General features: G+C 36.3%; 3 protein-coding genes across 7 annotated transcripts in view; all 3 read right to left on the bottom strand.

The window, feature by feature from the left end:
• The window catches only part of LOC117335431 (E3 ubiquitin-protein ligase LNX-like), a 110,081-nt gene extending 96,985 nt beyond the window's left edge, over nucleotides 1-13,096 (bottom strand). The window contains exons 1-2 of the mRNA XM_033895404.1: nucleotides 13,012-13,096; nucleotides 2,075-2,548 (exon numbers count right to left, since the gene is read on the bottom strand). Coding sequence (XP_033751295.1) covers nucleotides 2,075-2,484 — 410 coding nt within the window. The 5' untranslated portion in view covers nucleotides 2,485-2,548; nucleotides 13,012-13,096. The remainder of the gene's footprint in view (nucleotides 1-2,074; nucleotides 2,549-13,011) is intronic.
• A 3,080-nt stretch (nucleotides 13,097-16,176) lies between these two features.
• Nucleotides 16,177-18,664, bottom strand: LOC117335349. 4 transcript variants are annotated; one of them, XM_033895285.1, is made up of 5 exons: nucleotides 18,549-18,664; nucleotides 17,208-17,739; nucleotides 16,950-17,047; nucleotides 16,802-16,835; nucleotides 16,177-16,616 (listed from the first exon to the last, which is right to left on the bottom strand). In XM_033895285.1, the coding sequence occupies exons 2-5, from the start codon at nucleotides 17,734-17,736 to the stop codon at nucleotides 16,477-16,479; spliced, it is 801 nt and encodes a 266-aa protein (XP_033751176.1). In that variant the 5' UTR covers nucleotides 17,737-17,739; nucleotides 18,549-18,664; the 3' UTR covers nucleotides 16,177-16,476. The 4 variants fall into 4 exon arrangements, with proteins under 4 accessions (XP_033751176.1, XP_033751177.1, XP_033751174.1 ...); XM_033895286.1 differs by lacking the exon at nucleotides 18,549-18,664 and adding an exon at nucleotides 18,136-18,378; XM_033895283.1 differs by lacking the exon at nucleotides 18,549-18,664 and having other exon boundaries at nucleotides 17,208-17,855.
• A 2,134-nt stretch (nucleotides 18,665-20,798) lies between these two features.
• Nucleotides 20,799-22,420, bottom strand: LOC117335348. Of its 2 annotated transcripts, none has more exons than XM_033895281.1 (4): nucleotides 21,814-22,420; nucleotides 21,492-21,589; nucleotides 21,343-21,376; nucleotides 20,799-21,169 (listed from the first exon to the last, which is right to left on the bottom strand). In XM_033895281.1, the coding sequence occupies exons 1-2, from the start codon at nucleotides 22,372-22,374 to the stop codon at nucleotides 21,533-21,535; spliced, it is 618 nt and encodes a 205-aa protein (XP_033751172.1). In that variant the 5' UTR covers nucleotides 22,375-22,420; the 3' UTR covers nucleotides 20,799-21,169; nucleotides 21,343-21,376; nucleotides 21,492-21,532. The 2 variants fall into 2 exon arrangements, with proteins under 2 accessions (XP_033751172.1, XP_033751173.1); XM_033895282.1 differs by having other exon boundaries at nucleotides 20,822-21,169; nucleotides 21,826-22,420.
• Nucleotides 22,421-26,866: the final 4,446 nt, after the last annotated feature.

The following is a 26,866-nucleotide window of genomic DNA, read 5'->3' as shown; positions in this document are numbered from 1 at the left end:
GTGTCAATAAAAACATAAACTAGAACCATACAGACATCAAATCTCAACATATAAATGATACAATAACCAATTTTCCATTGACATATCAGATAAGAGTTATTTATAAACAGCACAGCGAACTGATCAGTCGCACAACCAGACAACAGGAAATTAGCTGGCTTCGTATAACCACTACAGATAAAAAGTAGCAGAAATTGCCAGCAGTGTTTAAACATGAAATAAAAATGTCTTTATTTGGAGCAAATCAAACAAAAAGGCCTGCAACATATACAGTAATAAACATTCATCAGACAAATACAAGGCGAATTATACGATCGGCAATCTCAGCAAAAGTCAGCGCCAATCTGGTGCCGATTGGACGACGTAGTCAAAATCACAGTACAGCTTATCTAGGCTAATCAAAATGACATGTGCTCCATTCATCAAATTGATCTAGTGGTCTCCAGCATAAGTGTTGTGCTCATTCCATCGATCTTGACCAATCAGAGAGTCTTATACAAATCTAAACTTATAAAAGACAAGTCCGTCATCTAATTGTTCTATCTCCGCTAGCGCTCTCACTATGAATATTGCCTGACTGTCAATTTGTTGCCTTTCCAAAAAGAGCGGAACTAAACGACATGTAAATCATATAAGCGTGACTCAAATCCCTTTTGTCAAACAGTATTTCAAGTCACAGACATGCCGGACTCTACTTGACTTTGTTCTGACCGTTTAAGATGTACTGCTCACAGATACATCCCAATATATCAACTTATAGAAAAGAAATTCTACAATGTCTCCATATTTTTTTTTATATAGACTAAAAAAATGTCAAATATTTCAAGTTTACATCGTTATTTAAGGAATAACTTTAAAGATATTTTTTTTGGTTATGGAGTTATAACACAAAAAAGGAGTGTACTCTATATAAACCGTACGTGTGGCGATTTATGATCAGAGTACTATCCGATTATAATAGGTCACTTTGTAATAGGTGACCTAAAAATCGATAATATTTACACCTCGGTATGAAAACAAAGTTATATTGGGGCTTGATGACTGATGAATGTGTAGCATGCTTATATTAGAACCCAATAAATATTTTCAAATGAAATTATACAGGCCAATTGAAAGATTGGATCAAAACTTCTAAGAGAGAAACTTCTGCTGTGAAAAAACACCTCAGCAATTTGTCATCATAAGCCAATGCAATGTTTGCTTACTTGTTTTTACAAAATCTCTTGGGGATGTTCAGATTTATCAAGGAGTCAATACTCCTCAGTCAAAACCTGAATTGCCATTCCAGAAATCAAAGACTGGTTTCAATTTATATCAAAGTATGAACAGACATCAAATATGAGTGCAGACATGTTCAGACTACACACAGCACTGTTTGACATAAAGCAACCAGAGTTATTCCCCTTTAGTAAAGATGTCAAATGACACAAATTGTGAAAACACAAAAAAAATTTGCTATACATTGTAAGTGTACCTTTCTGGTAAAAGATAATGATCATAAAAAGGTTGTTTACTTCACTGATAATATTATGTCAATACAGTCGGACGACTCATCTTCATCTATACTAAACCCAGTGATAATTGCAGCTTAAAATACCTGATGGTGTCCATTAAGTATAAGTCAATGAATACCATCAGTGATAATTTGTTCTACATAAAATTGGTAAAATTTGATTTGTAAAACAATGATGAACTGTCTGACAACCATCTTTGTTTCTATCAGAAACATTTCAGAAGAATTGTGGGTAGTGATATAATGCGATTACAGACATGTTGCTGATGTAAAGAAGGGGAGGTAACTGGAACAGGCATTGGAATTTGAAAATCCTGGTCAAACCACATCTTGAAACTAAATAGTGTTGTTATTTCAAAACTGGATTGGTCCAATAGGTCAAGTATCTAAGGGAAATCTAAATAGTTGGTTGACAAAGGGAAAAACAGACAAATTTCCAACACTGTTAATGATCATGAGATATAACAAATATTTTTTATCGATTTTTTTTTTGGAGAATTTTCTGATAACCAAAATAAGCAAATGTCTTTGAACAGTCCCTGTAAACAAATCCTGACTCACCTTCTCACTAGTATGCTGGACTGCTGTATGTCGGAGTCGTCAAGGCGTTGTCTGTCCACAGGACACTGGCTCTGGATCTTGAGGTAGTTATGTAGACATCGTGAACAGAAGGTGTGGCCACAGCGAGTGTCCAGCGGATTGACTAGCGGCTGGAGGCAAATCTGACACATAAGATCCTCGTCCACTGCTTGGTGGTAGTCGTACAGGTGGGTTCCTTGTGGCTCGTGGAACTGACCACAGTTTGGACACACCACCTGGTCCTTTAGTTTGTAGCGCCGGAGAGAGATGGAGAGCTTCGAGTCGTTGGCGTAGTCGTGATAGAGCAGTGACTTGGCTGCTGTTGCTGCAGCTGATGCTGGCGACGAGTGGGCGTTTGCTGAGGATCCCCCGGCCGTGGCCCCAGCATCCATACTGGAATGTTTGTGTACCCTGATGTACCACGGTAACGGTTATGTCATCTCATAGTGAAGAAAACTGAAATATAAAGGGGAGACAATTCTCACTCTGAACTCATCTTAAATGAATCTAGAATATTTTTAGCAAACATTCAACATTGTGAAGGTATAAAATCCAATTACAGTCAAACCTGCCTTAGTGATCATGATCGCCTGAATTAAGTGATAATGACTCCCTTTCATATGTGACTGGGTTTTTTTCCCTCCCTATGTTATTTGCTATACTAGTTACCTGAACCTGGATTAAAAGATCACCTTGGAAGGTCACATATGCCAGGTTTGACTGTAACCAATGACAGAAAATATATATACAGCATATTCTGGATAAGACCGTGCTACCAGTCACAACGCCATTTGTGATTTAAATCATTTTAAAGTACTTTACCTTGACCCCCTATATATGTTTTTGTGACCTTTGATTATCTTGTGTATGAATATACATACTATAGACATACATGTTATAACACAAACTTAGCAGGAAAATAATTTATAAAGATTATGGAGTAATTAGAGTTATCTCCCTTCACTTAGCTAGAAATTGTTATTTATTTTGACCACAAAAATGAAAACTTTGAGTTACTGGTAGTTATAGTTGAAGAAAACAATCCACGGCAAACTTTTATGAAATTCAGCTTAAAGCGTTATATTTTGCTTCAAATTTAAAATAGTTCAAGCCTTGCCTCAGAATCATTTTGAATTCTCAATACATTTTATATCAAACTGATTAACGAGCTTTGAATTTCCACATACATGTATGTTAACTTAATTGATAAAGCAAACAAATATATCATTATCAATTATGTTAAGAAGCACACTTTAAGAAATGACAGCAGAAAAATTTTGAACAATGTACAAAAATACTTTTTCAAGAATCTTCGAGTAGAAATATAAGTTAAAGATTATTCTAGTTAGAAGTTCATATTTTCCTTTCAGATAAAGGGCTAGACTATATCTATATAGCTAAGTATTTTGGATGCAACATCCCTGGATCAAAATAATAAAAGTAATTGGTATAAAAGAGAGATAGATTAAGAAGTTTAATTGTACAAATGAACTAATTAAAACAAATAAAATGTGCCCAACATGCATGGTACTAAATGTCAAATCAAAATTCTTGACTTTTTTAAAATCACATTTTTACATAAACAGTGTCACTGCCAAACAAAATACTACACTAACTGGTATAAGCAATATTATTGCACACCCCTAATTAGCATAATTTCCAATTGTTCAACTTAATTAAAAATATCATTTTTATGATTAACAAAATAACTGAGGCTGCAAAAGCAGCCTGTAGTATATACTCTTATGGAAGCTGAGATCACATTTCAGCCATCCAATGCTGTCATGGTTTTGTCCTTGGGTGAGGTAGCCACCAGCTACTACAAAGAGCTTCAAAATCAACCCTGATTGTTCAAGAGGCAAATTTAACAAAGCAGTTAAATAAACAAAAAAACAGCCTAATTATAACAATACACAATGACTTTGGTGAAAATTGGAGCTTTTCCAATTTTATTTGTCATATTGTTGTTGTCGAATAACCAAAAAAAACCTACTTTTCCAATTTTATAAATAAAGTAAAACCTTTAATACAGTTTGTCCACATGAATTCAGCCAGCTGACCACACATCATTAGTTTTCACTGAGAGAGAATTCACAAGCACCATATATTATATTTTCTCTGCATATAATGATCAGAGCTAGTAAAAGTTACTTCCCTTCCCTTACACAGGGTTATTAATCAATGTAAGAGAGTTATTGTGTTTCATTGGAGTTAGGTTTGTGATTTCCATCTTTGAACCTCATTGTTGTCAAGACAATCACTGGATGTTTATGATTGTGGATTGATTACACTGTATAAACCCTACAACTATTGTGTACATAAACATTTCTATTGATCTATTTCTGTATATATAATTGTAACAAGATGTTGAAGCACAAACAATAATATATAACCTTGCTTTTACAATCATTTATCTACCTGAACAACAGAATCCATTTTCTAGGCCAGAAACCCTATACGTTGTATATTATTCTATCAACATGGGAGGTTAATAGCTACAAAACAGGTTTGTGTCCGTAGTCAAGTTAAAAACCTCATAATGATATTTCCGGATCTCTTCCATCTGTTTAATATTGATTAATTCATTATTCACGATAATCACCTTCTTGTAACTGTAAACAAAGCATATAGGCTACCCGATTCCCATGTGTTAAACAGCTATAATGACAGTAGCCCTGTGTACTCGACACTTCCACTGACATGACAGGTCCGTCGGCCTTTGTTAGTGTTTATCAATATTATTTTGTTGATCAGTGATCAATTATTCATAAAATAAGCAGCCTAGGGTTTCTATTTCCACAACCACTCGCATGTACAATAGTCATTGGGTTTCTATTTCCACAACCACTCACATGTACAATAGTCATTGGGTTTCTATTTCCCCAACCACTCACATGTACAATAGTCATTGGGTTTCTATTTCCACAACCACTCACATGTACAATAGTCATTGGGTTTCTATTTCCACAACCACTCACATGTACAATAGTCATTGGGTTTCTATTTCCCCAACCACTCACATGTACAATAGTCACTGTGCTAACAGCCTGTGGCCACTTATCAAATATCCATATACTTATATGTACAAACTTCCAGAAGAGACGATATAACCGCCAAAAGTGTCTATGCAAAATTATCCAAATTGCAATAGCAACAAAATATCTTTTGTATGAACAGGACATCAATATAGAGACAAAAGTTCTTTATCAAATAACAATGAAGAAGGAAAAGTTATATACAGAAACTTAAGTACTGATATTCATAATCTACGGTAGTTCAAAGGTCAAGATCAGCTCTAAGGTCATCAAGGTCACCATATTGAATAAAGTGGTGATTGATATGAAACATGATCAAGGTATTACCAAAATTATATCATGAAAAATTTGTGTCATTGAAGTAATCATATAGAGATCATATATATATGAAGCTCTGCCCTACAGGTATATGTAGCGCGTAAGAATTGTATACCTGCATGCTACCCCCATTGCATGATCGTAGGAGGCGACTAAATATGGGATCTTATCTTTTCTCTTCTTTCTGAACAACTCTCTTCTTCCTAATGTCTCCCTTGACAGTGCCTCACTTTTGGCCTTTAGTTGAGCGTTCGCCGCTGTGAGGAAGGCTTTGGGTTCTGTCCCCTAGCCGAGACATACCAGAGTCATTAAAAATGGTAGTTGCTACTCCTGCTTAGTGCTCACAGCATATTTGGAGTGAGACGACTGGTTCACACGTTGTCAGTATAATGTGACCGGGTGGGGTGTCTGCTGGATGGGTGTCTTCGGCAGTATGTTTCAGTGAGGTAGCAGTATAAATCGGCAAAAGTTCTGGCCTATCACAAGGAGACTTAACATGAACATACCGCAGCCTCCCAAAACACACATAAGCACTCGCCACACGCATGCATGTCGCACGCATGGGAGGCTGTCCTTAAATGACTCTAGCTGTTAATAGGACGTTAAACAAAATAAACCAAACCAAAAGCAATCGGCTAACTAGCTTGGTTAGTGCTGAGGTCAAGGTCACTGAATTGTACCAGACATTACAGTACACATGACGAGGAGATAGCTTATTAAAAACATCACCTTTGGATATTTAAGATGTATTATAGTGTTAAAAATGGTCTTTATCACTAAGCTGACAGACCATACTTCTTTAACTCAGTGATGAGATGAACTGTGGATTCAATGCTGCCAGAGAACCAGTTTAATTTCCATCAAGGCACTGAGTAGGAGTTCTTATTTGTACAGGCTAGGGCTAAGGTTATATAATTATACATCCTTGTAATAGTGCAGGGTCATACGGGGACAGGTATCAGGGGACACCAACAACCAGGGTCATACGGGGACAGGTATCAGGGGACACCAACAACCAGGGTCATATGGGGACAGGTGTCGGGGGGACACCAACAGTCAGGGTCATATGAGGACAGGTGTCAGGGGACACCAACAACCAGGGTCATACGGGGACAGGTGTCAGGGGACACCAACAACCAGGGTCATATGAGGACAGGTGTCAGGGGGACACCAACAACCAGGGTCATACGGGGACAGGTATCAGGGGACACCAACAACCAGGGTCATACGGGGACAGGTGTCAGGGGACACCAACAACCAGGGTCATATGAGGACAGGTGTCAGGGGGACACCAACAACCAGGGTCATACGGGGACAGGTATCAGGGGACACCAACAACCAGGGTCATATGGGGACAGGTGTCGGGGGGACACCAACAGTCAGGGTCATATGAGGACAGGTGTCAGGGGACACCAACAACCAGGGTCATATGAGGACAGGTGTCAGGGGGACACCAACAACCAGGGTCATACAGGGACAGGTGTCAGGGGACACCAACAACCAGGGTCATACGGGGACAGGTGTCAGGGGACACCAACAACCAGGGTCATACGGGGACAGGTGTCAGGGGACACCAACAACCAGGGTCATATGAGGACGGGTGTCAGGGGGACACCAACAACCAAGGTCATATGAGGACGGGTGTCAGGGGGACACCAACAACCAGGGTCATATGGGGACAGGTGTCAGGGGGACACCAACAACCAGGGTCATATGGGGACAGGTGTCGGGGGACACCAACAACCAGGGTCATATGGGGACAGGTGTCGGGGGACACCAACAACCAGGGTCATATGGGGACAGGTGTCGGGGAACACCAACAACCAGGGTCATATGGGGACAGGTGTCAGGGGGAAAACAACAGTCAGGGTCATATGAGGACGGGTGTCAGGGGGACACCAACAGCCAGGGTCATATGGGGACAGGTGTCAGGGGGACACCAACAGCCAGGGTCATATACGGGTGTCAGGGGGACACCAACAGCAAGTTGGGTCAAATCAGGACAACGGATATAAAAAAGACAACATGCCAACTGCCAGGGTTGTATTATGACAGATACTTAATATAGGTCAAGGAGACACCAACGGACAAAACAGCATGAAAAGATAGAGATGTTTTTTCATAGTGATCTTGCTTCAAAAATTGTGTTGAATGCCTTTTAGCCTTCAGAGGCATAAAAAATGAATAGACCCTATTTATTTCTGGAAGTTCATGCGGAAGGACCTGATCATCTACATGTACAATATAACTTGTCAAAACCCCTGTCTAATCCAGATCCTTGTCTATTCCTGCTTTATTATTTGGCCCCAGCATTTCACTCTTAAATTATAGCAGTTAAAACCTGTATAATCCGGAACCTGTCTATTCTCAAAACCTGTGATGTTGAAATGACCATGGTATAAGTATACTTCTAAAATCTATCTGGTCTAACGGTGTGTTCCCTGAACGCCTACATATTTAGAACAATAGGCAGAGACATCAAAGGGAGGGTAATTATAGTCTGTTTCATACATGTTCTATATTTACCAAGATATTTTACCTGTAGAAATCATTTGACAACTAAAGAAAACCAAAACACAAGCATATAAATTTAAAAAATTCTATAATATAGTATTAATCACATTGATATAGATAAGCTATACAAAAAGTAAGAACATTAGAATTCTGCAAGTTAATATATCTTTTCATAATTTGAAAACAACATTATCAGAATCTTTATTATAAATTGAGAACTACAATTATACACGTTAATGTAAATTTACACATTTTGATAGGAATAACATCATTAGAATCTTAATTATATAGAGCACTAGAAATGTACATGTATGCTAATTTAAAGATACACAGTTTGAAATATCAGTATTATAATCATAGAATATTACGTGTTAATATAATATCACATATTTTGGTAGGACTATTAGAATCTTACATTATGTTTATATCATATAATGTTATACAACGGACAAAATTGAAATCAATGAATATACACAGAAAACTGTAACAGGCATGCAAATACATGTATACATGTACACAGTTGGAACAAATCTACAAATTTATTATCACAGTGTAGTAAAATACAAATACGATAAAGCACTGTCCATGTTACATCAGTACAACCTTGTCCATGTTACATCAGTACAAACTTGTCCATGTTACATCAGTATAACCTTGTCCATGTTACATCAGTACAACCTTGTCCATGTTACATCAGTACAACCTTGTCCATGTTACATCAGTACAACCTTGTCCATGTTACATCAGTACAACCTTGTCCATGTTACACCAGTACAACCTTGTCCATGTTACATCAGTATAACCTTGTCCATGTTACATCAGTACAACCTTGTCCATGTTACATCAGTACAACCTTGTCCATGTTACATCAGTACAACCTTGTCCATGTTACATCAGTACAACCTTGTCCATGTTACACCAGTACAACCTTGTCCATGTTACATCAGTACAACCTTGTCCATGTTACATCAGTACAACCTAAGTGAAGAAATTCAGAGGCTGCGTCGGTGTAGGATATTATATGGTTCTCCAGTCTCTGTTTCTGAAGGACAAGGCGAGTGTCAATGTTTCTGTATTTCCTGGGTCGAGGTCCAGCGCAACGTTGAAGTCTAGTTAAATCATTAGTAGCCTGGCTGTATGTCCTCGAATGTCCGTATAATTGTGAAGATGTTAGGATGTGTATGGTGTACAATCTTTTTGAGTTTCCTGTGCCAGGCTTCTAAGTGGTTGGTCGTCCTTCAGGTCCATCGTGGTCGTAGTGGTTCCCGACTGTCTCCCTCTATCCACTGGTCAACAACGTAGTCTGTGAATGGCGTAACGTCAATGTGTAGGTCAGCTTCCTGGATGTCCTCTTACGTCTTCTACTTGGTGTAGTGGTACAAGTGGCAATACAGCTGCGCGGCGAACCAGTCTCCTATAGTGTCGTCGTTGCATTGGGTTAAATGGAAAAGCATCCCTTGATGTTGGTCCCCGGGAAGGCGGTGAAGAGGTCTGTCCTGATGTTAATGGTGTACATCTGTCTCATAACCTATTCCTAATAAAGTTAAAGTCTAACTGAGTATTAGCCAAAGATGGTAATAACGGTATGAGTGCAAACAGTGGAATGATAAGTCCTGATGATAATTTTGAAGTTTATATACTAGATACATTTACATACATGTACATGTAGCTTTGGTTTTAATATCCAAGTGTCACGCCATCCGCAGCCTGGGTTACATTAACACAGCTCATCATTTTTACTGATCTCAGTAAAGTGAGCGGTTTTTACTTAACAACATCATTATCTTCAGTTATCAGGTATCAGGTATCAGAGAGGCGTTCAAATGAGAAAAAAAAACATTTTGATTATAACTTGTATTAAGGAAAAAAAGCAAAGTATTTGATATAATTTTTAGTTTGATGAAATTGATAGAATTATCAAAAGGTATTTTATGATATCAATTTCATTGAATTATTAATAAATATTAATTTCAATGAATTATCAATTAATATCAATTTCAACGAATCATTTATAAATACTAATTTGATAATTATTGATATTTAATAATTTGATAATTATCAAATAGGTCTAACTGGCTGTCATGTTTTCTCAACAAGCAACAATCTAAACAAACACTTCAAAGACCTTCACAATTACTGATTATTCAAGGTAACGGTCATGTCACTGATTGAAGGCAGACGTGGATGTGATTTACCTGGAATTTTAATTGGCATCTCGAGGTGGGCAACGATTCTTTATCACTCCAAAAAGGATTATTGTCACATATCATGAATACTTTTCAAATGCACACACGTGCCTTTCAACGTCCAGTTGATACAGACCTCAGAAAGCCACGATGTTGATACTGAGGACGACCCAGAATATGTAAACAGTTTTACATTATTAACATATCATGTGTGTCTAGTGAGGTAGTGATAGAAACTGAGCTGACTTACTTGGGTGACTAGCTATATAGGAAAACGATTTGGTCAGTCACTAGGTGGTAAAGTCCATGTGGAGAAAATACTGCCAACAACAGCATAACCGAATCGTACATTGCAAGTTCGGGCACAGATACATATATAGTCAAGATGTGTTATCACGGCTTCATTTACAATTTGTAATGAAGAAAGAAATTCGTATCTGAGATATGTATCAGACTTAAAAACGGCGACAGAAAATATATCATACATGAAAAAACTGCTTTTAACACACAGAAAACAACGACTGACATTTTTGGACAACAGTTGATTTTTTTTTTTTATGCATTGTAAATAAAACAGCTGAGGTTTTTCTTTGTTTTACATCTTAGTCAAAACAAATCTCCCAGAATGTTGATTATAACTGATCTCTATAAATATTCTTCTCCTTGTGACATCCGGTTTAGACAGGATATACTGTAATATACTGTAATATACTGTAATATGTGAGAGATCCCCAACAATAAAGTACAGTAAACAAAAATAATTGTCTCCCCTTCTCCCTTACTATGCATTGATTGTTTTCCCACTCAATTAACCTTTGACCTGTAGGTCAAGGTCACACTGACTTTGTCAGTGAGGTGATAAAAGTATACAAAAGCTTTCAACAGAATATCACTAAATGTTATTGCTGGAAAAGAAATCACTAGAAAAATACACTTGTTTGACCTTGACATCAAGGTCACAGTGACGTTACTGCAGTTTCTTTCCCATATCTTCAACAGTTTGAAGTTATGGCCCAGCCAAGAAATTATTATAAAAATTGCATTTATTTGACCTTTAACCTAGAGGTCAAGGTCGATGTCACATTAACTTAACAGCATTGCACTGCACATTGGCTTAAGGTGGTACAAGTATGCTCGAAGTTTCATAAAAATATCTTCAACAGTTTATGGTTTAGAAGTTATAGACCTGAAAAGAAATTATTGGCAAATTTGCACTTATTTGACCTTTGACATTGAGGTCAAGGTCACAGTGACCAAATGGCAGTGCATTGCATATAACCGCTTTAGGTGGTGCAAATATATTCCAAGTTTCATCACAATATTTTTAACAGTTCAGAAGTTATATGGCTTGAACAAGAAATTTACAATTTGCATTGTCTCCCTTCATTTGAGTATAAACCCTGAGCTATATAGGCAATAATTATGTTTTCAAACCGCTTGTAATCCCATTCCATTACTTTTCAATAAGGTTGTCTGTTATTCATGATCAGCAAGTGAAGTTGTTTTGAGTTAATTTGCGGAGTACAGAAGATCTGTAATATAATTCCATTCTAGAAATTTGCAAAATCTGCATCTGAAGGGAGCTCAGAAGTTATTGATACTAACAGGAGCTAAGAGGTTGTCTATTGCAAGATCAATCAGATTATCCTTTTAAGTTGGACTTCAAATCACAAGATTATCTATTAATCTGCTATCACATACACACTTTTCAATTTCTTCTAAAATTATCCAACAAGAAAAAACAGAACTGGTTTAATTGGAAGCTAAAAATTAGAACACATTTCCTCTTCTATATTTGTTTTGGTCTACCTCCAGTATTTTTATTTATATATATATATATATATATTTTTCTAGATTTCCAAACTTTTGGGCCCTAAGTGTTGCTGAACAGTGCTAAAGGATGAAACAGCTGTATGATGCAGTTTTTTATTCATACATTATCTACTGTTTTACTATATCCATCAGGGCATACATATAATGAAAGGTGATTTTTCATATCCTCCTATTTGTCCTTTGTACCTCATTTAGCATATGTGTATATAAGTACAAGGTAGCCATGGACTGATCCTGTAATTAAACCCATTTTGTGATCAGCCCATCATCAATTTCTTTCAGCTATATATATACCTATTAGATAATGTAACACAGTTTTTGTAAGTATGTATGCATTTATCCAGTTTCCTATGTGTGCGGAACTGCATACAAGACCACAAACTGAGTCACTGACCTATACATGTAACATATAATAACAAGCAGGAGTCCTGGAGTGAAATGTAGATTCCAAAGTTTTACATGTGAATTGAGTTTAACATTAAAATAAATTTGACCCTGATCTACAGAAACGTTTTAGTCCTTCGTACTACTAACAATGATAAGCTCATCTTTACACCACAGCTGCCTTCTTTCTGTTACATCAAACACCACCATGATACTTTATCCTACAGAATGACAGATGTAATTGTTAGTACATGAATAAATGACAATGGAATGTCTTAGGAATGCAGTGATTTCCTAATGTACAGTTTCAGAAAATGTCTTCATATGGACAATTTAATAGAACATAATTCGTAAACATTAAAAACAGAAAAGCTTCAACGTGAAAGTCAGTGAATTGTCAGTGGTGTGGCGTTAAAAGTATAATATTAAGACAGATTCTCTATTTATGAAAATGACGAAAGGATGTCAAAAGCACGTGCTACAATATGAAAGTCCAAGAGGAGTATCGAATGTAAACAGAACGTAAACATGGGGGATTTCATGTAGTTTTCTTGATAATAAAAGTAATCTTGGCTTGGAACATGTCCCTAACTATTAGAGTGACATATCGCCATTCGAATAATTGGGTCATACAGTAAAGAAACATTACCTTTGAAGCGATAGAAGTTATTTATCACCTTGCATATTTCGGCGAGACACTCACATTTCAGGCACATCCATTTCCTGTCTGAAAGTAGAAGCATGATGTCATATCCGGTCGAGAAATGCTAGAGGCTCCCAAAAGGATTTTTTTTTTTAACCCGTTGACATTGTCTTCATACCAGATCTGAAACTATATTGACGGATACGCACTAAATATCACTCCGGTCAGAGAGTCAGACCTCAATAAATCGGCCTCCTGTTCCCTCACCTTTGACCAGAGACTTATATACCAGAGACCTATATACTAGTATATATATAGGTCTCTGTATATACTAAATATTATTTTCTAAATTCTCCTAATTTTCTTGTTTATCACTCCTACGTACCATTCCCTTTCACAATATGTACATATTTATTTTATACAATTCAGATTATCTTTTTTATACTAAACAGATTATATTTTTAAATATGTCTCAAGTACACGTATTTGCTTTTTTGCAGTTAGACGTATATGTAAAATCATTTAAGGTAAAAGTAGATTTCAATTGATTACACGAGGAAAAGGGTATCTGAAAGCTCTTTTACACATGTCGGACAATTTAACAGCTATGTTCAGGTACGTGCTAAATGTAAACTATAAAGCATTGTTAGATCTCCTATCCCTTAAAATGTAGTATCGTATATAAGATATGTTATCACGATAATATGCCGAAACACAATACAACATAGAATTATAATTTAACTCATTCCATTACAACAATTATACACAATCCCATCCCCCCCCCCCCCCCCCCAAATATGTGTGTGTGTATTTCGGCACAAATTGCATGAAACTTGCAGAAAAAATAATCTGATGCATTCTCAATTAAGAAAAGTAAAATAAGCGCCTATATCATCTATTGTTAAACATACATGTTGTGAATGAGCGAATAGTAAAAATTGGAGATAATATCTCATTTACATATTTAAATTGCTCATTTTAATATGATTTAAAATTTAGACATAGTAACAATTAATTTTTTTCTGGGGTCTGATCTAGCCAGAGACTTGTATATCACAAGTGATATACAAGTCTCTGATCTAGCCCACCATCCTCCCTTTGGTGCCATTCCTATAAAGGACTACAAACAACCGGAAACCAGGATGAAGTCTGATTTACATATTTGTTACTGTTAATCTTAAAATGAATTACTATACAAAACATTAACCAAAAGAACAGGTCCGGAGTTATATACATGTATGCGCATAGAGTACAAAATTCACTATTGGAATTTTCCTCACTACATGACAGTTGTTAAGATGCAGAAATGAATCAATACTTTTAGGGAAATCGTTTGCTTTCAAACGTTAGGTGAACGTAACTATATGTATGCTTAGGAATGTTATTGAATATAATGAAACACAGCTTTCTGAACGCAGATAGACACAGAAATCTAATTATCAAATGTACAGATTTTGATATTATATATGTACCCTTTGTCTGATCTTCAATGAAATTAGTAAATTAATGTATTTTTAAATCATTAGGTTTGCACACCAACGCTGTCACGAATGTTTTGTCTTATATATCAAGACTGCTACATAGTGGGATTAGTGTCTCCAAACGAGACCAAGTTTGGTTTTCCTGGCTTGCCTGGGTTGTCACATCGATTTGGTTTATCCGTTGTTCCAAGAAATTGTACCAAAAGTCACCTACTTCTAATTCTCTTGTCTGCCATTTTCTTAACAACATCTGTATGCGTATGCAATCTGAATTTTCCCGTTTTCCCCAGATGATTTTCTCTGAGTACTGGTGTACTACAAATATATTTTGCTCCATCCAAGAGGGTAAACTGGTATCCGATCTGTTTCTTTTATAATTACATCGATGATTTTGTGCTTTATTTATTTATTTAAAATGGTTTTTTTAAAGGAGTTATGTATTTGATAATAATTACAATGTTGATTCCATATTACTTTCCAATTATTGAATGACGTTTTTATCTGTAAATATTGAATAAAATTTTATGAAACTTTAAAAAGACTGTCATTACTCCATCCAAGAGGGTAAACTGGTATCCGATCTGTTTCTTTTATAATTACATCGATGGTTTTGTGCTTTATTTATTTATTTCAAATGTTGTTTTTTTTTAAAGGAGTTATGTATTGATAATAATTACAATGTTGATTCCATATTACTTTTCAATTATTGAATGACGTTTTTATCTGTAAATATTGAATAAAATTTTATGAAAATTAAAAAGCCTGGGTTGTCACATGAACACAGTTCCCTGGTATTTAAGCTTCTGAACTCAGACCCCTCTCTGAGCACCATGTATTTTACCTACACATATCGTCATGAAAACATCACCCATTGTCGCAATGATCATCCCAAAACGTCGTGTTACGGTAACGCGACTTAATACAAGGTTGATATCGGGTTTTTGGTCTTGATATCTTTCTTTTACAGCCCTTCCCACAGGAAAGGTATTGCTTTACCCAATGGACTATGGTTATGTACGTATGGTTATTGAACACATATTCGGACATTATGTAAACGTGTTCCAAGCGTGCAAAATAAGGTAAAGTCAACACAAATTATCATTCTAAATGCTGTACAAGGCTCGTCGTTTCAAGAAAACAGGACAACGTAACTATTCGGACATCGTTAAATGACGGACTTAAATTGTCCAAACACTTAACTGTATATCATAATACAGTACTCATTCACCCCTCATTGCATTTCTCTGCATACACATACAAAATAACTTGGCTACGCGCATGGTATTACCACCAAAATGATTCAAACTGATATCGTTTTGTTATCTGTGCTGAAACACATTAGTTCGTTCATTTATTTCACCAGCAGTTTTATATTATAAACACCAGCATTTAAACTATGCCGTTTATCTTTTTTAAAGATATTTCTTGTTTCTCTTAATTAAATTAAATTCTATTCATCATAATAGAAAGAAAAAACTACAAGTTTAAAACCTAAAAACTATCATGAATAAAAACAGGGAAGCATACAGACAAAACATACATACATCATGTACATGTATGCTTGTCTCACACAGATCAAACATTGCTGAACATTACCGTTAACCAGGGATGATCGTTCCTGATATAACCATGCTGTGTTTTATACGTACATGGATGGTAATAATGCGAAACAGGAGGCAAAAGATTTTTTTTAGTTTTTACATTTTATTCCTAGTAAAAAATATATATAATCAAAACGATTGTTTACATAAAAACATGTTTGTTTTATGAAATATACGCTCTCAATAGAATATGGTCTCTTTCTTAAAGCAATGTTTTCTCGTAGCTTCTCTGATATACACTTTGTGACGTTTTGCTGTGAGCTTGGTACACTGTTTTTCCGGATATATAGTAAATCACTAGCAGTCTACTTTGACGTTTTGCGAATACAGACAGGTTAATATATGTTAGTTCCTAAGTAAACTTCCTTGTCGTCACACACATCATCTATCTAGTCATCAATGGGCTCCACTGTCGCCGTCTGGCGGACAAAACAGCACAAGATGTTTTTAAGGATCCAATCCTTTTTGTTATGGGCCTTTGATGGACGTTTCCTACTTCCTCCACTGGGGGTACTGTCGCAAAGTTCTGCTGAAAAAAGGCGAAAAAACGCCAGATGCAATGAAAGATGACGTCAGAGTAAATCTATTTAAAAGAAATGTGCAAAAATACCACATACGATAATACCTATACACTTTAAGAGCTTTGAAATTTTATTATTTGTACGAATGCTATCAAATTAAAAACAAAAACAAAAACAAAAAAAGCATGCTTACCTGTTTTCATCTTCTTTTCAGTTTTCTTTTCTCTCTAAAAGATAAAACATAACCTTCAGTCAGATAAAAGAATGAAATTGCCAGTCTCTCTCCGTCACATTGAAAACATACACAATACATACTTAATACTCTCCAAAAATCAACTTACCCCGAGAAGTCTGTCAAGGTGACGTTCGAAAAATGTTTTCTTCACTTTGTCTGCAGCTTTATTCCGAGTGACGATCGACGGAACCTCGGTTTTATGATCTAAGAAGAAAAACAGAAAAAAGTAGTAAAAATGTGGATTTATCCATTGTATTTCTTTCGCATATTCTTATAGATCAATAAATAATGTTAAGCATCAACAGTTTCATATCTTTTAATTGAAAATTTAAAAGTATTCAATTGAAATTACCATCAGATATACCTCTGTCAGCTGGGTAGGTTTTCGCCGTTTGTAATCCTGCGTCATTTCCGGTTCCAGACTGTCTTGTCTTTTCCAGTATCTCACTGTATACCAGCTTGTGGTCAGTTGGGGACATCTCCCCTTCACGAATGGCCGCGATGGATCGCCCAATGGTCACGTCCACAATATTGTCCAGATCCTTATCCAGTTGACCACTTATTTCCGCCATCTTTTGGTCAGTCGGGGATGTTTGACCACTGCGGATGGCTGTGATTGATCTCCCAATGGTTCTACCTACAATATCATCCACATCCTTATCCAATTGACCACTCATTTCCGCCATCTTTCGGTCAGTCGGGGATGTTTGACCACTACGGATGGCTGTGATGGACTGTCCGATGGTCAGTTGAACTATGTCGTCCACACCCTTGTCCAGCTGGCCGGTCATTTCTGCCATTTCTTTCCTTTCTGTCCTGACGTATTCCGTGGCTTTCTGGATGACGTCAGTGACCAAATGTTTTGCAATCTCTTTAAGTCGTGTATCCTCCATGATCTGAAGTACATAAAACGCTAAGAATGATAAATTTCCACTGCTTATAAGGACCATATTATGTTATATACATATTACTGTAGTAGGAGTGGAAAAAAGCACGCCCAGACCGGGGTTCGAACCCGAGACCTCCGAACACTCCGGATGCTCTACCAACTGATCGACCCGGTCCAGTTCCGCTACACTCTTCTATTCCCTCCCTTTCTTTAAGTCTTCGACCCCGAAGACTTCACAACTCACAACCCAGGTTCGGGTATACCCTTGTCAAGTATTCACCTCACTTGCAACAAGGTTTGGTCACAGGCACCAAATGTAGTAGGAGTGGAAAAATGCACGGCCAGACCGGGGGTTCGAACCCGGGACCTACGAACACTAGCCGGGTGCTAACAACTGAGCTACCTGGTCGCCGATGATCGACCAGGTCCAGTTCGGCTACATTACGTCTTTCCCAGGCAATTGTCGTCTTCAGTTGTAGTTTTAAATGCTTTTACTCAGCCGACACTCCTAAAGTTAAGTTCGAGTCCAAGTGCAGTAGGAGTGGGAAAATGTACGACTAGACCGGGGTTTGAACCTGGGACCTCCGAACACTAGCTGGATGTCTACCAATTGAGCTACCTGGTCGGTGGTGATCGACCCTGTCCAGTTCCGCTACACAAGCATAGACAGGGCATGTTATCTTATTTTACATATATTTAGTACAATCTCGCTTTATATATTACTCAACCGCAAATTATGTTATTAAACCGCAAGTCGGTAAGTAACCATACGTACAGAATATTCATGTCTCACTAAATCAGTTGCACTTTACTTACCTTCAGCTAATTTTAAATCATGTAAATTTCAACAATGTATGTCGATGATGAGATAAATATCAATCAGACTTTGTTTGCTCTGTACAGCTCAACCTCTTCGTGTCGCTAGCAACAGGACAATGACCGGGACATCTCGCGTGATGATTGGCAATTATGACGTCATAAAGACTTTGTAGATGTACTGAACGTCAGCGATGCAATCAAATTTTTCATTACTCGGTTATGGTAGTTGGTATGTGTATTTTCGTGATTTCGGCCGAAATAACGATAATTATCGTCTTTTCCGCCCGACGAACATAGTCTTTTTGCAGCATCAATTATTATCGTTATTTTGCTCCAACAACCTATATATAATATATGGTAGCGAGTTTAGCGACATGTGAAAGCACATTATTCATATTACAGGCCCCTGTGACAACTACAGTTGTATGCTATAAGAGAGGTAATAGCTATGTTACAGGTCCCTGTGATGACTATATGATATAAGGGATACAATGACTATGTTACGGGCCCCTGTGATAACTCTATGCTATAAAAGAGACAATGACTATGTTACAGGTCCTTGTGATGACTATATGATATAAGGGATACAATGACTATGTTACAGGTCCTTGTGATGACTATATGATATAAGGGATACAATGACTATGTTACAGGTCCCTGTGATGACTCTATGATATAAGGGATACAATGACTATGTTACAGGTCCCTGTGGTGACTATGTTATAAGGGAGACAATGACTATGTTACAGGTCCTTGTGATGACTATGCTATAAAAGAGACAATGGCTATGTTACGGGGCCCTGTGATGACGCTATGCTATAAGGGATGCACTGACTATGTTACGGGGCCCTGTGATGACTATGCTATAATTGAGACAATGACTATGTTACGGGCCCCTGTGATGACTATGCTATAAAAGAGACAATGACTATGTTACAGGCCCCTGTGATGACTATGCTATAAAAGAGACAATGACTATGTTACAGGCCCCTGTGGTGACTATGCTATAAAAGAGACAATGACTATGTTACAGGCCCCTGTGATGACTATGCTATAATTGAGACAATGACTATGTTACAGGCCCCTGTGGTGACTATGCTATAAAAGAGACAATGACTATGCTATAAGGGAGACAATGACTATGTTACGGGCCACTGTGGTGACTACGATATAAGGAAGACAGTGATTATGTTACAGGTCCCTGTGCTGACTACGATATAAAGCAGGCAATGGTTATATAATACAGGCCCCTGTGATGACTTTGCTATAAGGGAGACAATTACTATGTTACAGGCCCCTGTGATGACTATGCTATAGTTGAGACAATGACTATGTTACAGGCCCCTGTGGTGATTTTGCAATATTACAGATATATTATATATATTATAAATAGGTTTAAAACACAAGGTAATTTTATACTTACAATACAACCTTCGTGATCTCTGACTGATCTATCAATATTATTATAGAAGAATCAATGCAGGATATAGACTCACTGAGGATAACTGGGTCTAGCTAACTGGATCTGATCTTACCTATACGTGTAGGTATTACTCTATATTACATTACAAGTATTACATAAGTTTCATTATTTACTTATCATGACATTTGAAAAGTTATTACAAATTGAGTCGAATTCCACGGTCACATCAACGTAATTTATAATAACTTTTGAAATGTCATTATAAGTAATAAATACGTATCTTTAAATAGAACTAGGTACAAACATGTACAAAGGAATAATTATCTTTGTATCTTATGCTAATTTATCCGTTAAAAATACTTTCAAATTTTTATTACAAATTGCGTTGATGTGACCAGAGACGTATATATCATATGTGGGGTATACGTCTCTGATGTGACAATACGACTCGACCCAATTGTAATAACTTTTAAAATGTCAATATAAGCAATGAATAAGTATTTTTTTTATATAGAATTAGGTTGAAACATGTACAAAGTGAAGATTATCTTTCCATCTGGTGTCAATTTATTCGGTAAAAATACACTTTGAAATATTTATTACAATTGCGTTGTGACAAATCCTGTCTCCCACAGATCTTATCACTGTCGTTATGGACATTACAGTAACCAGGGATGTTCGTTCCTGATATAACCATGCTGTGTTCTATACGTACATGGATGGTAATAACGTGAAATAGGAAGAACAAGATTGTTTTTAGTTTTGCATTTTATTCCTAGTACAAAAATATATATAATCAAAACGATTTTTTACATCAAAGTATTTTTTTTTATGAAATATACGCTATCCTTATTCTATCTCAATAGAATATGGTCTCTTTCTTAAAGCAATGTTTTCTCGTAGCTTCTCTGATATGAACTTTGTGACGTTTTGCTGTTCGCTTGGTACACTGTTTTCCCGGATGTAGCAGTCCTATTTGACGTTTTGCGAATACAGACAGGTTAATATATGTTAGTTCCTAAGTTAACTTCCTTGTCGTCACACACATCATCTATTTAGTCATCAATGGGCTCCACTGTCGCCGTCTGGCGGACAAAACAGCACAGGATGTTTTTAAGGATCCAATCCCTTTTGTTATGGGCCTTTGATGGACATTTTCTACTTCCTCCACTGGGGGTGCTGTTACGAAGTTCTGCTGAAAAAGGCGAAACAATTCCTGATGCAATGAAAGATGGCGTCAGAGTAAATCTTATTAAAACAGATGCACAAAAATGTCACATAAAATTAAACCTTTACACTTTAAGAGCCATAAATGAAATTTTATTATTTGTACGAATTCTGTCAAATTAAAAAAAAATACATGCTTACCTGTTTTCATCTTCTTTTCATTTTTCTTTTCCCTCTGAAATATAAAAATAATCTCAAGTAAGATAAAATTATAACATTTCCAGTCCCTCTCCGTCACATTAAAAAAAATACATGATGTATACGGTAATGTTCTCCAAAAATTAACTTACCCCGAGAAGTCTGTCCAGATGACGTTCGAAAAATGTTTTCTTCACTTTGTCTGCCGCTTTATTCCGAGTGACGATCGTCGGAACCCCGGTTTTGTGATCTAAGAACAAAAACAGCAAAAAAGTAGTAAAAACGCGCTTTTTGAAGGCATCTGTCACATAAAACACGCTTCCATCATCTAATTATACATTTCATAAGATTTATTAATAGTGATTTATCCATTCTATTTCTTTCGCATATCCTTATAGATAAATAAATAATGTGTAAGCATCAACAGTTTCATATCTTTTAATTGAAAATTTTAAAGTATTCAATTGAAATTACCGTCTGATATACCTCTGTCAGCTGGGTAGGTTTTCGCCTTTTGTAATCCTGCGTCTTTCCGGTTCCAGACTCTCTTGTCTTTTCCAGTATCTCACTGCATACCAGCTTGTGGTCAGTTGGGGACATCTCCCCTTCACGAATGGCCGCGATGGATCGCCCAATGGTCACCTGCACAATATCATCCACATCCTTATCCAGTTGACCACTCATTTCCGCCATCTTTTGGTCAGTCGGGGATGTTTGACCACTACGGATGGCTGTGATCGACCTCCAAATGGTTCTACCTACAATATCGTCCACATCCTTATCCAATTGGCCTGTCATTTCTGCCATCTTGTGGTCAGTTGACGATGTTTGACCACTACGAATGGTCGTGATTGACTGGTTAATGGTTTTAAATACAATATCGTCCACGTCCTTATCCAATTTGCCCATCATTTCGGCCATCTTGTGGTCAGTTGGGGATATTTGTCCACTACAAATGGCTGTGATGGACTGTCCGATGGTCAGTTGAACTATGTCGTCCACACCCTTGTCCAGTTGGCTGGTCATTTCCGCCATTTCTTTCCTTTCTGTCCTGACGTATTCCGTGGCTTTCTGGATGACGTCAGTGACCAAATGTTTTGCAATCTCTTTAAGTTGTTTATCCTCCATAATCTGAAATACATGGAACGCTCTGAATAATAAAATTCCACTGTGTATAAGGTTCAGGGAGAGGTTGATCCAGTACTTAACCAAATTATATTAGATATCGTTTGATTATAAAAGATATCTGATTTAATTTTCTTTATATCTTATTTATTACAAAAGATATCTTATAAAGAAAACCAAAAGTACTGGAGCAACGTTGCTCCGTGAATATGTACATGTAGTAATTGGTCTAAATAAGGTCACCCTCAAATAGTTCTAAAATGTTATAGAACTGCAGGGGAATATTCTTAAATAAGTAAAGGTCAAAGTTCAGCGGTCAAATTGAAGAAAATAATTTAGAATATATGTACTTTGATTTCGGCTTCTAAATCGATATGCGTGTACATGTATATAGTTTCTGTATAATACACATGTAGGTAAGCAAGGAACTCGTTATCAGACTCAGTAGAAATGCAATACTTCGTCTGTAATGTTATCCCTTGTTCTAAATGACCTCTAATTACTCTATACATAATTTCTGACATGACAACTTATGAACTTACTATTTCCCCTCTTTGCTATCCAAATTTCAAACAAATTAAGCATTGGAACGTGACCAATTGTTTTCCTTTCCAGTAAATGTGGGAGTTATTGCAGATTAGGGAATTGATATCCATGAATTGGCTGCCTTTAATCGTGTGATGTAATCGGAAGAATGGGAAAATGAAATTATTTTATTGAACCTGTCCAATTTCCATAATTTGATTATCATATTTCCCCTATAAAATAGTAACTTTGTCTATACATATTACATATTTCCCAGATAATTGTCGTTAATCCTCTTCAGATGTAAAGTTTTAGTTTAGTTTAAACAATATATTTATTCAGTGGAAACATCAATAAACATATACATATAATTCCAAATGAATAGGGATTTGACAGCAAGCTTACAGCTTATGTAAGTCATCTCCCTTTGTTTGTGTTCAGCATACGTTTACATGAGTCAGTGGTATTTTAAACATTGCAACCGTGAATTATATTAATTAAACATACAATTAAACAAGTGAATGAATTTGTATTTAAACAATTTATAAACTTATTAAACTAAAAACAAAAACAAATGTTGCTCATGGATTAATTCAATATATATTAAGTATTACAATAGTAATGATACAGGTATATTTCAATGATAACTTGATATCTAAAAAGTGGAAGTCACTCGAAACGTTTACTATTAATAATATAGTTTTGAACTGCAACGAAAATTTCTTCATTTTGTTGGTTATTCAAAGACTGGTTTCCCCATAGCAGTGTGTCTAAATCAAAATCATAGTTCAGAGACCAAATATAACGAGTTCTTATTTCTGAGAATTTCACGCATTGTAATAAATAGTGAAACTGTGTTCAATATATCCACAACTACAGAACGGGTCATGTTTTTCTCGAAAAGATGAGATTTTAAGAAGCTACATCGTAATCGTATCCTACTGTGGTGTATTTGTGCTATACGATTTCCGACATTTCGGTATGGCGGAGATTTTGTTTTAGTTTTGTTAAGGTGATACTTTAATACAGAAAGGGATGGACTTTGTTTTACTTCATTTGGCAATTTGTTCCATAAACTAACGGACGACGGAAGAAAAGAATTTTTGAAAAATGTTCTGGCTTTAATCATAGATATGTCATTTGCTTGTCTAGTATTTCTAGTATGTATTTCAGATTGTTTGGGGGGAACGATATTTGACAGGTAAGAGGGGGTTAAATGATGTATCATCTTATGAATTTGAATGATTTTATGTTTTTCACGACGATCAGAGAGAGTTTCCCAGCAAAAATCTTTATACAATAAATCAATACTGACAAGTTTTGTAGCACCGGTAACAATTCTTGCGGATTCTTTCTGAATGTCTTCTATTCTGTTTATCAAATACAATGGTAAATTATCCCAGATGACATCAGCATACTCTAATATTGGCCTAATGAAGGAAAAATAAATTTGTTCTAATGAATTGCGATCAAGAATAAATTTTAATTTGCGTAATACTGAGAGTCGCTTGGATGCTTTTGAAATAATAGAGTCTACATGATCTATCCAACTAAGCTCTGAGTTCAGTGTGACACCGGATGTCCAACTAAGCTCTGAGTTCAGTGTGACACCGAGATGCTTATGAGAGTTTACAGTTTTAATGGCCATGTTATTCATCGACAAAGCAGCCATTTTACACTTATTATGTTTTCTACTTACCAGTAGGGATTCGGTTTTATCCGCATTAAAATTAACTAACCATTTCGTTGCCTATTCCTGTATTTTAGACAGATCGGAATTTATTGTAAAGTTTTAAATGTTTTTACTTAGCCGACACTCTTAAGTTAAGTTCGAGTCCCAGCATGGACGTGGCATTTTAGCTTATTTTACATATATTTAGTTACATCAGATGTATAAGCTTGTTGTATCTAAACAATTTTGTTTGTAGAAGTCTTAAAATTAAAAAAAAATAAAACTCGGTTAATGAGACTGGCCTGACCCTTTGGCCATGATTAGAAGGGTTGAGCCGATGGTTCGTGCCAAGTGGTTGTAAAATACAGGATGTACATTCGAGAAACCGATTTCCGGTTGAGTAATTTATTTTGTGCTTTAATAATTTATAAAAACTGATGAAGAAATCCAGCCTAACTATTCACAGAAGATGATTGATTTATACATACGTCTGATATTTTTATCTGCACTTTATATATTACTCAACCGCAAATTATGTTATTAAACCGCAAGTCGGTAGCCTGTACGTGTAGAATATTCATGTCTCATTAAATAACGGACCATTTAGATTAATCAGTTGCACTTTACTTACCTTCAGCTAATTTTCAATCGTGTAAATATCAACAATTTTTGTCGATGATGAGATAAATATCAAGTAAAATTTTGTTTGCTCTGTACAGCTCAGCCTCTTCGTGTCGCTAGCAACAGGACAATGACCGGGAAATCTCGCGTGACGATGGACAATTTTGACGTCATAAAGACTTTGTAGATGTACTGAACGTCAGCGATGCGATCAAATGCGTGATTTCGGCCGAAATGACGATAATTATCGTCTTTTCGGCCGTTGAACATAGTCTTTTTGTAGGATCGATTATTATCGTTATTTTGCTCCAACAACCTATATATACTATATGGTAGCGAGTTCAGCGACATGTGAAGGCACATGATTCATATTACAGGCCCCTGTGATAACTACAATTGTATTCTATAAGAGAGGTAATAGCTATGTTACAGGTCCCTGTGATGACTATATGCTATAATGGATACATTGACTATGTTACGGGCCCCTGTGATGACTACGATATAAGGCAGGCAATGGTTATATAATACAGGCCCCTGCGATGCCTATGATATAAGGCAGGCAATGGTTATATAATACAGGCCCCTGTGATGCCTATGATATAAGACAGGTAATGGCTATATGTTACAGGTCCCTGTGATGACTATGCTATAAAAGAGACAATGACTATGTTACGGGCCCCTATGATGACTATGCTCTAATTGAGACAATGCCTATGTTACAGGGCCTGTGGTGATTTTGCAACATTACAGATTTATTATATATATTATAATTAGGTTTAAAAACACAAAGTAATTTTATACTAACAATATAACCTTCGTGATCTCTGACTGATCTATCAATATGTATTATAGAATATAGACTCACTGAGGATAACTGGGTCTAGCTAACTGGATCTGGTCTGACCAAGTGAAGTTTTAATCTAATCCTATTGACAAATACTAATTTATTACTTATAATGACATTACAAAAGTTATTACAAATTGTGTCGAGTTCCACGGTCACATCAAGGTAATTTATAATAACTTTTGAAATGTCATTATAAGTAATAAATACGTATCTTTTAATAGAACTAGGTACAGACATGTACAAAGGAATGATTGTCTTTGTATCTGATGCTAATTTATCCGTTTAAAAGACTTTCGATTTTTTATTACCGATTGCGTTGATGTGACCAGAGACGTATATTTAAGCATTGAACGGCTTTCAGTTGGCATTCATAGTCAATATGAATGCCAACTGGACAGAGGCAAATTCAACATGAAGCGCTATGAATGCCAACTGAAAGCCGTTCAATTCTTATGTTTACCATCTGCGATTTTTTATTTGTCATGCGATTTTTGTTTTGAAATTTTCAAATTCAAATTTCCCGCGCTTACCAGTAGCAGAGATCACTTCCTGTTGGCAGTTCATAGGCTGGTGAACACGCAACTGAATTGGTAGGGTTATATAGTGGCAGTGCCATACAATGGTAAATATATATATATATATATATATATCATATGTATGAACGAACGTTAAAGACGTCTTCTGGATGTACTCTCCATCTGACCATTATATTTGACTATTCATGTAGTTAATTATTC

This window comes from Pecten maximus, chromosome 10, assembly GCF_902652985.1.
Source record: "Pecten maximus chromosome 10, xPecMax1.1, whole genome shotgun sequence".
NCBI classification, from domain to species: Eukaryota; Metazoa; Mollusca; class Bivalvia; order Pectinida; family Pectinidae; genus Pecten; species Pecten maximus.
This window is presented reverse-complemented; position numbering and strand designations above follow the sequence as displayed.

Bases quoted from the DNA above. Each gene is read 5' to 3' on its own strand.
- LOC117335349 (XM_033895283.1), bottom strand. From the start codon at position 17,793: ATGGTCCTTATAAGCAGTGGAAATTTATCATTCTTAGCGTTTTATGTA. The intron at 17,048-17,207 runs GTATATCTGATG...TTTTCTTCTTAG, and splicing joins AACCTACCCAGCTGACAGAG to ATCATAAAACCGAGGTTCCG. The intron at 16,836-16,949 runs GTAAGTTGATTT...TTTATCTTTTAG, and splicing joins ACCTTGACAGACTTCTCGGG to AGAGAAAAGAAAACTGAAAA.
- LOC117335348 (XM_033895281.1), bottom strand. From the start codon at position 22,374: ATGGCGGAAATGACCAGCCAACTGGACAAGGGTGTGGACGACATAGTT. The intron at 21,590-21,813 runs GTAATTTCAATT...TTTTGTTCTTAG, and splicing joins TGACAGAGGTATATCAGACG to ATCACAAAACCGGGGTTCCG.